The sequence below is a fragment of the Megascapheus bottae genome, chromosome 1, assembly GCF_031878675.1.
Source record: "Megascapheus bottae isolate mThoBot1 chromosome 1, mThoBot2.hap1, whole genome shotgun sequence".
NCBI lineage: Eukaryota > Metazoa > Chordata > Mammalia > Rodentia > Geomyidae > Megascapheus > Megascapheus bottae.
In genome coordinates, this window is record NC_143509.1 from 27,191,913 (window position 1) to 27,204,924 (window position 13,012).

A 13,012-nucleotide genomic window follows, 5' to 3' on the forward strand; every position below is an offset into this window, starting at 1 on the left:
CACAGCCTGGGAGGTAGGGAGCCCCAAGACCCTCCAGCTTTGTTTCTGGTCTGATTCATCCAGTGATGACATGTCTGTTAGGTGCCCTCCGCCCACTGGGCCATCCAGGCCGGGAGGGGGTAGATGTGACTTGTCTCTCTGCCCACAGCAGGTGCTTCATAGGATAGGCCCTGCCCCGCTGCGTGTCTTCATTTGACAGTGAGTGGACAAGACTGAGCTGCTACCTCTTACCTCTGCCAGGCTGCCCCATTCAGGGGCCTCTCAAGACCCCCACAAGCACCACTCCTGATGCCATCTCTAGGCAGAGTTGGTATTGGCAGTGCGAAGCTCTAACCCGCCCCAGGGTAAATGCGTGTTCCGGCTGAAGGGAGACCTTTTATGTTCACCCTGGGAGGATGTCAGGCTGGGCAGGTTGCCAGAGCTCCAGGGTTTATGGCTGGGTTGGGTGAAGAGGCAGCTAGTCCTTCAGCTGTCTCAGGACCCACAATACCTGTCCTAGGTTGCTAGAACTCAGGGCTCCAGGCCCCTCTCTGCAGCTGGGGGACCTGCCCCTGGATCAGGACCCCTGAGCTAGGGGTCACCAGTGACCTTGGGGAATGACCTCCAGCTACACAGGTCCAACATGGAGCACCTGCTCAGAGCAAAGCACCATTTATCTGTTTATCTGAGAGTCATTAAAGCATCTCATTCAGGGGCTGGAGATTCAGAATGGGATGGTCTAACTGGCAGAGACAAAAGAGAATCACAGTAAATGCGACATTCCACAAATATTCTGTCTCAGGGAGGTTGGGAAGTGTCAAGAGGGGGAAGGGAAAAGGCCTGTCCTGAGATAAGTGGGCAAGCGTAGTAGCTCGCTGCCCCCTGGACTTCTGCAAGGAACATCTGGGAAGGCAGTTTGGGCCCCTGATCTTCAGGACTTGTACAAGAAGCATGTTGATCTAGGGCCCGAGGTGCCAGAATTAGGGGCTAGACTTAGATCTGCAGACTCTAGGTCCACAGTGTTGCCTAAAATCCTCATCACTGACTGCGCGTACTGGTTTAGGTGCCTCACATCTGTCATCCCAGATCTCAGGAGGCTGAGATCTGAGGACCACGGTTTAAAGCCAGCCAGGACAAAGAAAGAAAGGCCCATGTGACTATTTCCAATGAACCAGCAAAAAACTGGAAGTGGACATATGGTTCAAGTGATAAAAAGGCAGGAGCAAAAAAAGGCAGGAGAGGGCTGCGAGTTTGGCCTAGTGGTTAAAGTGCTTGCCTAGCATGCACAAAGACCCGGGTTCGATTCCTTGGTACCACATACGTAGAAAAAAGCCGGAAGTGGTGCTGAGGCTCAAGTGGTAGAGCTCTAGCCTTGAGAAAGTCCAAGGACAGTGCTCAGGCCCTGAGCCAAGGCCCAGGACTGGCAAAAAAAAAAAAAAAAAAAGGCAGGAGAGAGTGAGGCCCTAAATTCAAACCCCAGTACTGGCACAAAAATACTTATGTCCATCTCTGGACTTGGTGTGGCCACAACAGGGTCTTGGGGTGGTCTGCTTTCCACAACAGGGCCTCCTCGGGCATTTTCCTGACCTCCCAGCCACACCTGCACCTGTAAGGCCTTCTGCAGGTCAGGGTCTGAGGCTTGGAGGTGGAATCTCACAGAGTGGGGCCATGGAGTGGAAAAAACTGAACCACCAGGAGGCAGACAGGAAACTTGAGGTGACACTCAGCAGGCCTATCTGGTAAGACTGGTGCCCTGTGGCTTTGGACTCCTGGAATGACACCCATAAGACGTCAGGGTAGATGGGCAGCTCCCCCAGCATCTGAACAGTGAGCAGAGCCAAGCGCCATTGGTTCACACTTGTTTCCTAGCGACTCAGGAGCCTGAGATCTGAGGATCGTGATTCATCAGCCTGAGCAAGAAAGTCTGTGAGACTCTTCAATAAAGTACTCAAAACAACTGAAGTATACAGTGCTCACTTGAGCAAAAGCGGCTCAGCTTCACACTAAGTTCAAGCCCCAGGACCAGCAACAACAAAAACAGTGACCAGGCACTGATTCTGTCCATCGTGCCTCAATCTCCCGGCCCCCCCCGCCCCCAAGCTCCATGCACAGCCAGGAGACCCCCCAGTCCCTCCCTTGCTTCCCTGGGCCTTGGCTCCCTCCCCAGCCTTGTCCCTTGGGGTGGGGGTGGGGTGGATAAAGGTTGGAAGCCAGCAGCCAGCTGTTGGGCACAGTCCTGCACCATCAATAAACCCTTGTTTGCCAAAAGGCTGCCCTGGCCCCGCCCTTCTCTGCACACTGGGGGTTGCAACTCCTGAAACGCACCCAGCTTCCGGTGGGGATTTTGACTACTGCTTCCTGAATGTCCCAGGCACTATGACAGGATGACCTTATGTCATCTGAGGCCGGTTGCTGCCAATTCTTGGTAACAGCCACCACTGTGCCCTAGTCACTGGGTGTGGGGCTGCACACTGCAGCAGCTCATGCAGTGCTGGTGTGTGTGGAGAGGTGCCTGCTGTAGGCACCTATGTTCTTATTCCCATGTGCAAACTAACACTGGAAGTCTACCCTGCCTGGCACTCCTGCACATGCCCTCTGAGCCAGCCCAGGGGCGCCACCTCCACACACGATGTGTACCCACTCACAGGCTTGCACAAGCGCTGGCTGCCATTCACCAAGCCCCTTCCAGTTCACGCACAATCTCCAGCACCAGGTGTGCCTCGGGTGCCCGAGCCACTAAGCAAACCAAACCTGAGAGGCCTTCCTGTCCTCCCAAGGTCACAGCCAGGCAAGTAAGGACCTAGGTGTGTCCAGCAGCAGGTGCAGGCCCTGTGGCCCAGCTGGGCAACTCAAGGTGTGGGCACCCCGCCCCCCCAACTCTCACCCTGTGGGCATGGCGCCCTCTAGTGGCTGCTGTGGGGAAGCACAGGGCCACAGCGGCCTCAGGCGTGGCACATCCCAATTCTTGGTAAAGTGGAGATGACTCCTTCCAGGGATGGACTGTGGGCTGGGCCGGGTATTTGTTTTGGTTCTTCTAGTATTAAAATGCTACCACTCTCCCTTCCCCAGCCCCCTAACTCCTTCTAGCACCCCAATACTATGTAATGACTAAAAGAGGCTGGCCTAGGGTCGACCCACGCTGCCATCTCCTTCCAGAACTTTCCCCCCCCCCCCCCCACACACACACTCCCATTCCAGCCTTGTGCCTCCCCTATTTCCCCTATTTGAGCCATCAGGGAACCCTTGAGGCATATGACACTGGCAGGTCTCCACTGCTGCTGCCCAGGTCCCATCTTGCCCTCTGCAGGCGGGCTGACAGACCTAGGCCCAAAACTCAGCCAGCAGAGGAGACAGGAAACAGCTGGCCAGTCCTGCCCAGGGCTTCCCAGCCCGACCCTTCTTTGGTCATCAGCAGCCCCTGCTCCTTGGTCCCCTGACTGCTGAGAGCGGGCCGCCTGGCCAGCCAGTCCCGGGCCCACCCCACGTCCCGCTGCCTCACAGCAGAGGTGAACTCAGACAGGTGAAGTCAGTCTTTATTATGGCAGCTGGGGATTGGGGGTCCCAGGAGGCCCAAAGGTAGTCCACGGAGATGAGCACTTCTGCAGTTCTGGTCCTGGGCACACAGACATTGGGAGGGGCTTGAGGTCACTGGGGAGCAGTGAAAGGATCACCCTAAGAGCGAGTGAGTGGGGCTCTCCACCAGGTCAGAGACTCACTCAGCTTCTATTGGGTTTGAAACAGATCATGGCCTTCAGAAGCAAATGAGAGCACAGGTGTGGCTGGGCAGTGCCAGTTTCAGCCAGGGCACTGGCCCAGCCTGGCGTGCCACCCAGGGCCAGGCCCCCAGCCCTGCACACCCGCCCTGGAGACTGGGGGACACACCGACCACCTGGGGCTCTAGTGGCATGTTTAGAAAGGAGCCCCTCCACGTGGAGCAGAGCCTCCTTCAGTGAAGGAGGGACTGGAGGAGGGACTCCGTGGGGACTACAGCTGTGTGCTTTTGCCGGGTGGCTTTTCTCGGAGGAGAGAGGATGTGAAATTTGGCAAACACGGGAAGGAGTCCTGTGGGAGGCGGGACGCAGATGCCAGGCTCCAGGCAGGCGGCTCTGGTCCTCAACCAGTGCCCCAGGCCCCAGGCCCCGGCCTTGCTGCACACCTGCTCAGCTGGTGGACCTCTGGCGGACGCTCTTGTCTTTGTCCAGGCTGTGTCCGCTGCTCTTCCTGGGGATACAGGGCAGGGCCTCAGCACGCAGCAGGCGTGCTAGTACCAGCCCTCACCTCCTGCCTGCTCAGCAGCCACCTCCCTGGCTGGTACCCAATGAGGCCCTCCCTCATGGAGGGTGGTCCATGCAAACTAAAGAACAAGCCTCACCCTACCAGTGAATAAAGGCTCTAGGGTACCCCAAGATCTCTGAGACTTACAGTGGTGCGGAGCCTAGTTCGTCTTCTGTCATGTGCAGCCACATGAGGGGAGGGGGGAGGGGAGGGAGAGGGGGAGAGAGAGAGAGAGAGAGAGAGAGAGAGAGAGAGAGAGAGAGAGAGAGAGAGAGAGAGAGAGAACAAGGCATCAGTGTGGCCTATGGAGTGCCTGGCACCACCAGCCTGTCCTGGGGTCCTGTGGGGACACAGCTTTGCCACGGTGGCATGGCTGTGTGCACCTGCACTGCCTCACCAGGATCTGTGCAAAGGCTCCATGCTGCTGGCTCACGGGCACCCTGCAGCGTGCGGGGACGCATGAGCCCAGCCACTCAGACAGGAGCAGCATCATGCTGTCTTGGGGCTCCAATGGCTGCATCCTCAAAGCCCCACCAGCGAGCTGCCCTCTGTGCAGCTCACCCCACCACTGCAGGATACCCCTGGAGCCTAAGGTCCACACTGCTGCCACGGCCCCTGGTCAAGGGGACACCCTAACCCCGCTTCTCAGGGCCGCTCACCATCTGCATCTGCATCACGGCTGGGCTTCTGTCGCTTCTCACAGATGAAGATTATGGTGAGCAGCACCAGGACCTCGGCTACAATGCCCAGGAAAGGCCAGAGGGCCGCCAGGTGGCTGTGCACACGCAGCGTAATGGTTGCTGTGCCACTGCCCTCTTCAGTAGTGGCATTGCACAGGTAAGTGCCAGGGTCGGTGCCCACTTCCAGGTTATTGATGGTCAGTTCAGACTCCACCCATGTGGAATTCTCCACGTATTTATTGCCGTCAATGATGATGAGCTGGGGGTGGAAGGGGGCTTGTCGGACCAGGGGAACCCCCTCATATCCTCATCCACAATTGTGGGCTCTCCCATGGCCCCGGCTATGGGCTCTCACCTCATTGTGGGAATCAACCACCTTGTGCCAGGTCCAGGAGCCGATCTGGGGATGGATCTCAGATTTGCAGATAAGTGTGACTGATGTACCCTCCTCACCATGAAGTGATTTTTTTGCAGCCTTGATTTCAGGGGGCCCTAGGGAAAACAAGGAGGGAGGCCAACACCCAGGCCTGTAGGTCACTCACAGCCCCCGTCTGCCAGTCCCAGTCCCAACAGGTGCCAGGCAGTCCAGCCCCAGGCTCACCGCTCACTTGGATCTGTGCCCTGCCCGAGGGCTCCGGGAGGAAGATGCATGAGTAGTTGCCTGACTTTGTCTTCTTGTCCACACTGAAAGCAAAAGAGCCCTGTGGCGAGGCTGGTGGCTCTGCCACAGCCTCTACTTCTTTCTTGTGACATAGCCACACAGGTTCGGATGAACCCAGGCCTCAGTGGAACCCGCCAGGGACACAGAAGATGCCTGGGGATGGGTGCCAGGGAAGGAGGTGGCCTCTCTACCCACGTGAGGACTCTAAGAGGGTTCTGTGCACACTGTGCCTGCTTAAGCCCCAATTAAGCCCAGGACTGGCCACCATGGCATGAGACAGGCACCAAGCTTTGCTTTTCTGTCACAAACGTAAGGCCACTGAAGCTTCCTGTGAGTGCCAGGAGAACTCTGGGCCCTGTCCTCTAGCGCCTGGGTGGCCCCTTGGCTCCCAGGCCACCCCTCCAGCCCCGCTCACGAGAGCCCCCTGCTGGCCTCCCTGGGCACTCACTCGAGCTCTGTGGTGGGACCGGGCAGTGCGTCCTCCTTTACCACCTTCTCACCATGCATCCACCGGTGGCCCTTGATCTCTGTGGAGCTCTGATTTAGGGTACAGACGAGGCGTATCTTGGACTCGAGCTTCTGCACAGAGGTCTGGATGGTGCCCGCTGCGAAACCAAAGCGAGGTCTGCAAGGGACGCAGGCCTTGCCCCAGCAGCCTGCACTGTTGTTATGGTTTACAACCACAGGGGCCCAAGGTCCCAGGGGCTCCCCCGCTCCCCACAGTGCAGGCTAACTTGAGGCCAGCTCCTCTCGGATCTGGTAACAGACACACCCACAACACTCTCCAAAAAGGATCCAGGCACAGGGGAGGACGGGCCTGCCAGGCGTCTGGAGAGCAGGGGGAGAGGACGGAGCAGGAGGGAACTGGAGACGACAGGGCAGGACAGTTATGGTCCAGGGTGTAAGTTGAGGACCCACCTCCGGGACCCAGGCATCAACCTGCTGCACTGCCCTGTACAAACTGGATCTTCCTGTCCAAGACAAGCCACTGCCATACAGCTCTGACCACAGGTTTGGGTTTGTTTTTTTTTTTTTTTTTGGGGGGGGGGTTGGTGTCAATCCTGGGGTTTGAACTCAAAAGGCCTGAGCGCTATCCCTGAGTGTTTTTTGCTCAAGGCTAGAACTCTCATTTGGGCTCCAGATCCACTTCCAGCTTTTTGGTGGTTGAATGGAATAAGAATCTCACAGGCTTGCCTGCTCAGGCTGGCTTCAAACCATGATCCTCAGATCTTAGACTCCTGAGTAGCTAGGATTACACATGGGAGCCACCAGCTCCAGACCAGCACTTTTCAATGGAGCCAACCTCTTGACCAGCTGATAGCATTCCCGTTAGGAATCAAAATGTGATCATCAATTGGAACCAGAAGCTGAGAGGCCTCATAAAGCTGAAGAGCCTTGTTCCTGGCTGAACCTGGCAGAATACCACAGGCTAGAACCACAGACTCCAGAGCCACTGGACAAGTGCACAGGTGATGGACCAGCCAGCCACGGAGGGGCTGGGCAGGTGCTTGAGGAACAGGTAGGAGGGCCGAGGGGATGGGGCTAGGGACCCATCTGCGAGGGCAGGGCCTGCCAGCACCCTGGCTAGGCCAAATGCTGAGGCCACCAGGTCTAGGCCACAGGCCCTGGTCCATAGGACTGGGGCTCTTTGCAGGAGAGAAGGGTGGAGAGCTGGCTGAGCAGCATCTGGACTCTATGAAGCAGGAGCCAGGGTTGGGTGGCACAAGAGGGAGACGGAGGCCAATACTTGGGCCACTCACGTTTGAGGACCACCACGCTCGCCTGAGCACGGACCCACCTGACCCTGGGTGTCAGAGTCAGGTGGTTGCGGTCGGGGTCGTTGTTGGCCCGACACTCATAAGTGCCCGCATCCTCCACGCTGAGTTTGTCGATGGACAGGCTGCTGGCCGCATGCTGGTGATAGGTGGCATGGATGTGGACACGGTCCAGCCGGGCGCCATCCCACAGCTGGGAGCAGGTGTCGTTGGGACTATTCCCTTCAAACCACCACTGGATCTCGGGGACAGGTCTGCCCACAGCCTCACAGTGCAGGGCCACACTGCCCCCTACCCACCCCTCCTGGGACAGTGGGGCCTGGATAAAGCCGGCTATGGGAGAGAGAGTTAGTACCCTGTTAGTACGGGGAGAAATATAGGGCCAAGAAAGGCCAGCATTGGCTGAGGTGACCATCCCTCAGGAGCTGAGCAGTGAGGCCTGGCCCAGGGCTGCCTTCAGAGAGACTGGCTTCCTTTCAGCCTGCAGGAGAAGCTGAGGCATGTTAGGAGAACAGAAGAAAATGAGAGACAGGAAAGCAGCTGCGCCTGTGCTCCAGGCAGTCTCCAAGGGATCCACCCAGTGTGACTCCCACTGGGCACGGGACTTCTTACAGCACCCAGCTCCAAAATAAAACACCTGAGACCAGGTGGGACAGTTACTTCAAAGTACCTGATCCTACACCTGGTCCTGAAACCAGAGACACCCCAGCCCAGGCACTGGGTCCTTCGGTTCACCTGGTCTCAAGTCAAACCTTAAATCCCCAAAGTTGGAGAGAGCCAGAGGCTCACATCTGCCAACCTTGCTACTTCAGGAGGCTGAGATCTGAGAATCATGACCTGAAGCCAACTGGAACAGACAAATGAGCAAGAATCTGATCTTCAGTTAAACAACAGAAAGCTGAACGTGGTGGGGCACAGTGCTAGCTTTGAGTGAGAAAAGGCAAATGAGAGCAAAACGTCCGGAGTTCAAACCCCATTACTGGCAAGAGAAAAAGCCAGGTGCACAGGCACTCACGCACAACTTAGCAGCTATTCTTCATCCAGAGACACTACAGCCTGGCCCTGCTCTGCTCCAGAACAACCTCGATACACGTTATGAGCCTGGGGAAGCGCATGCCGCTGGCTCAGGATCCAGAGCCACCCGGGGCAGAGCAGAAGCCCCATGTCTCTAGGTGTGGCTACCTGAAACTTCTTACCCCCCGCCCCACCTGGATGCTGGCACTGCGGCTTCAACTCACGGCCTGGATACTGTCCCCAAGTTCTTCTGTTCACGGCTAGTGGCGCTATCTCCTCGAGCCACCACTCCACTTCTGGTTTTCTGGTGGTTAAAGAGGCTCAGGGACTCCTGCCCAGGCTGGTTTCAAACTTCTATCCTCAGTTGCAGCCTCCTGAGTAGTCAGGATTAGATGTGAGCCACCTCCCTGTACTTGTGGTGCCAGAATATGAACTCTGGGCTTCCCTGCCAAGACAGGTGCACTACCATTTGAGCCAGAGCCTCAACCAGGGAGTTTCTCTCTCTCATGGGAAGGAAGGAAGGCGTCTTGGTCAGCGGAGACTGCGTAATGACAAAGGACAGAGGGTCTCAGGAACTGCACTCAGTTCCGTGTGCCTGCCTAGGGCCCAGATGGATGGCAGGCCCACCACACACGCTCTACCGAGCTGCAGCACAGGGCTCATGCTGGCCCCGAGGCCTCCACAACTGGGTTAGGACAGATTTTTGACAGCACTGTTTTTGTGCAAGGGACCCCTTCTGGGAGCCTACATGTTTTCAGTCAGGATTTCTGACTAGCTGGGCACAGTGGCTCACGCCTGTAATCCTAGCTACTCAGGAGGCTGAGATCTGAGGATTGAGGTGTAAAGCCAGCCCAGGCACTATCACCAGAAAAGCAGAAGTGGGGCTGTGGCTCAACGTTGTAGAGTGGTTGCCTTGAGCTGAAGAGCTCAGGGACAATGCCCAGGCCCAGAGTTCAAGCCCCACAACCAAAAAAAAAAAATTTCTGATTGCAAAATAGCAGCTTTAGGCAAAGTGGAGCGATCCGCATGTCAGGGCAGGAATATCAGGCTGCCCCATCTCATGTCCGCACACGGGCTACGTGCCTCACAGTCTCTGCCCCAGCCGTAATGGGTTTCGCTGCCCTGTCTCTGATGAAGGCTATATGGCAGGAGGCCTGCCCATCTCCTCTCATCCAGCACAGGCTGAGCCAGGCCCCTGTCTAAGGCCCCTTTGCTGGACTTCAGTAAAGTCAAGAGTGCAGTCTGGACACATGATCTGTAACGGGCATTCTCCAGCAGTCACCCTAGTCTAAAAACAGTGCCCTCTTGCCTGCCCACTGGCAGCCAGGCTGGCCAGGGGGCCATCAAAGCTGCACTCGGGGTACACCAGGCAGGGCAGGGCGCCTCTCCCTAAGGGAGCTCATACCCAGTCTTTCTCCTTCCCATCTGCATTGCTGCTGAGATAGGAATAGGAGAGAACATTCTAGAATACTGCACTAGTGACCTCCTACCCCTTTCACCTGAGGCTCACCTGATCTGGTCAGCAAATTCACACCCTCCTTCTATACAGCCGTCCTGGCATACATCTCAGCACAGGGCCCAGAGACAAACATAGTCACTCACTCCAAGAAAAGAGAGGAGTGCGTGTGACTCAGTGGTGGGGCCCTCGCCAGCGTGCACTGTGTGTTGGCTTCAAGTACCAGCATCACACAGCGTCCACACAGACTTCCCAGCCTCCGGGTGCCTGGATTACACCTCCACCAGGCTGTGTGGCCACACCAGGGAAGAGCTCCGGGATCTGTGGAGGAGCTATTTGGAGCCAGAAGCCCTGCTGGGCTCTGGGCAAGGAGACAAGACTGCTCTACCCACCTACCCCACCATGGAAAGCTCTGAGCCTTACCAGGTACTCAAACTACTCAGGAGTAAGATCTGAGGATGGTGGTTTGAAGCCAGCCTGGGCAGGAAAGTCTATGAGACTCTTATCTCCAATGAACCACCAGAAAAACTAGAAGTGGAGCTATGGCTCAAAGTGGTAGAGTAATAGTCCTGGGTGAAAAAGCTCTGGGACAATACCCAGGAATCTGAGCTCAAGCCCCATGACTGACCCAAAAAAAAAAAAAAGCTCCAGCTTACCTTCACCACTTTGCCAGGGGCTCCACCTTACTCTCCAGGGCAACCCCCTTCTCCCCCTTGCCAAGACCCAGCCCCCTCAGCTCAGAACCCCCTCCTCTCCAGCAAAGCTCAGGACCTCATGCTCCACCCCTCTGCTCCCTAAGTAGCAGTATGTGTATATGCATACACATATCCCATCCCAATACTGGGGATCCCAACACTTAAACCCAGGGCCTCACAGTTTAGTTTTTAATTCACTTCTGGTCTTTTACTATGTGAAACTCCACACCTCCACTTCATTTGTCTGCCAGGGCTGGCCTTGAATTGTATTTCTCAGATCTCAGCCTAAGTAGCCTAAGTAGCAAGGATTACAGATGTGAGTCACTAGTGCCTTACATTATTATTATTTCTTCTTCTTCCTTAGCCTCTGCCCCCCACCCCCCCTCTTTTTGGTGCTAGTACTAGGGCTTGACATGGCCCACATTCTCAATTCTCACTTGGCTTTTTCACCCCTGGCTGGCACTCTACCACCTGAGGTATACCTTCCATCCTCAGCCACTATAAATCTTTAACCAGATCTTAATGTGCACACAGTAAGTGCAGAAAACACCTTTGCCAAGCAGAAAGGTAGCAACCTGGCTTTTCTCCTATAAAAATAGCCTTGGATCACACTCCAAGGAGCTCACCCTGCAAGCACAGCCCCGTGGGCAGCTCTGAGCCAGGAGGCCAAGGCGACCTCTCTGTGACCTTGAACACCTGACTCCCCTCCGGGGCCTCAGTTTCCCACTTGTAAAGGCAGGAGAGGAACCATCTCACTTGGTGTCCCATTCAGGCAAAATAAGAGGGCCACAAAGCCCAGACTGGAAGGAGGCTCTTAGGGCATGAGTGTGGGAGCACAGAATGGGGTAAGCTCAGATTTGGTGTAAGCTCAGATTGAGATGTGGCTAAATCCTACCAAGAATGATAATCTCTCAAGGGCTGCTTCCGAGCACATGGAGCCCAGTGTTCATCCGGGGACACCAGGGGATTTCTGGAGAAGAGCACCAGGGCCCAACAGGAGGTCAGTAGTCTGGCAGCACAGGTCCCAAACCATGGTCACATGAACATGCCGGGGGCCAGAATTGGTCAGCTCTGGCACTACTTGACCACGTGGGTACCCTACATCCCAAGCCCCCACCCCCACATGCCCTGCAGGCTTCAGCCTGTGGACCCAGGCCAAGCAAGCACCTGATCAAGCCCTGAGGCTAATAAAGAGCCTCCTCAAATACCCAGGCCTCTTTTTCCCTGGCCAGGGGCAGATGAGCTGTTTAGGACCAAAGTTCTGGATGCCCTGGGCTAGGCTTAGGGGTTGGGTTGACCACCCCTGGGCCTCCCAAGTCACAGAAAAATCACAGAGATTCATTTTCACTAAGAGAGCAGGAGCTTCAGATCACACTCACCCGGGAGACAGCAGGTAACCAACCTGGCTGGAACTTTGCCCCAAACGCCGGGGACTATTACTCTGACACCAGTGCCACTCCCTGGAGCTCCCCGGGGCTCACCTTTTGCCTCCAGATACACCCTCTACAAGGACACCAAGGACTTCTGCTGAGCCCTGTGCGGTTAGCAACCCCAGACCTGTGGCTGGAACCCAGAGGTTCCTCAGGCCCGGGCCAACCCTTAAGGCCCACCACCTCCATCTTCGGGAACGTTACCCCAAGGCCCTGCTGCTGCCCCTGGAGGCCCCGAGGGTCACGCCTCCATCTGCCACCACCCCACCACCCACCCGGGGGGGAGGGCCAAAGCTTCCTTCCGGTCTTGGCCCTGTAACTTTGGGGATCTCATCTCCAGGCACTGTGACTCCCCAAGTCCCCTAGAAGTCCCCTCTCACCCAATTCCATCCCCCCCCAGGGCGAGAAGACCTCTCCTCGAGCTGGACACCCCCCCCAAGAAAAACCCAGAGAAAATGGCCCGCAGGCAGCGTGGTCTTCCCGGAACCTCCAGGGTAAGCTCTCACCTTCATCTTCTCGGGTGCAGATCGCACAAAAAAGGCCCTTTCCGGCCGGGCCAAGACCCCCACCAAGGCCCAGGCCCCCCCCTCCAGTCAGGCTTTACTACCCCGTCGCGGCCCCCAACCCGCTCCTCACCCGTTGCGGATGCGCCCTGGACGCCCAGCAGCGCGAAGCCCAGAGCCAGAAACACCGCAGCCGCCATCATGCCGCCGGAGCGAGAAGGAGGAGAAACGGCCACCCCCGCAACGCCTGCCCGAATGTCCGCTCGCAACCGCCGCCGCGGTATAAGTAGGGCAAAGCGCGGCGGGGCGCGCGCACGCCGGTGACGTCACAGAGCGGGGCGCGCCGGACGCCATTTCCTGCGAACGCGCGCGCACGCACGTACTCCAGCTGCGGGAGACTCGCGCTACAGAAGCCCGGAAGTCGAGCCGGACCGCTAGCACGTGACCTCCCCAGGCCCCACCCCTATGGTGGAGGTGGGACTTGAGGTTGCTAGAGAACGAAGGCGGGGCCTCGCTGGGGCGGGGCCTCTTGGGGGCGGGGCCT

The 13,012-nt window shown here is 57.0% G+C and overlaps 1 protein-coding gene across 2 annotated transcripts; it reads right to left on the bottom strand.

The window, feature by feature from the left end:
- Window positions 1-3,496: 3,496 nt before the first annotated feature.
- Window positions 3,497-12,742, bottom strand: Bsg (basigin (Ok blood group)). Of its 2 annotated transcripts, XM_090339825.1 has the most exons (8): window positions 12,602-12,742; window positions 6,044-6,200; window positions 5,536-5,618; window positions 5,290-5,426; window positions 4,914-5,193; window positions 4,402-4,426; window positions 4,136-4,200; window positions 3,497-3,592 (listed from the first exon to the last, which is right to left on the bottom strand). In XM_090339825.1, exons 1-7 carry the CDS (start codon window positions 12,669-12,671, stop codon window positions 4,140-4,142), a joined length of 813 nt encoding a protein of 270 aa, XP_090195951.1. In that variant the 5' UTR covers window positions 12,672-12,742; the 3' UTR covers window positions 3,497-3,592; window positions 4,136-4,139. The 2 variants fall into 2 exon arrangements, with proteins under 2 accessions (XP_090195951.1, XP_090195943.1); XM_090339817.1 differs by having other exon boundaries at window positions 3,497-4,200; window positions 12,602-12,741.
- Window positions 12,743-13,012: the final 270 nt, after the last annotated feature.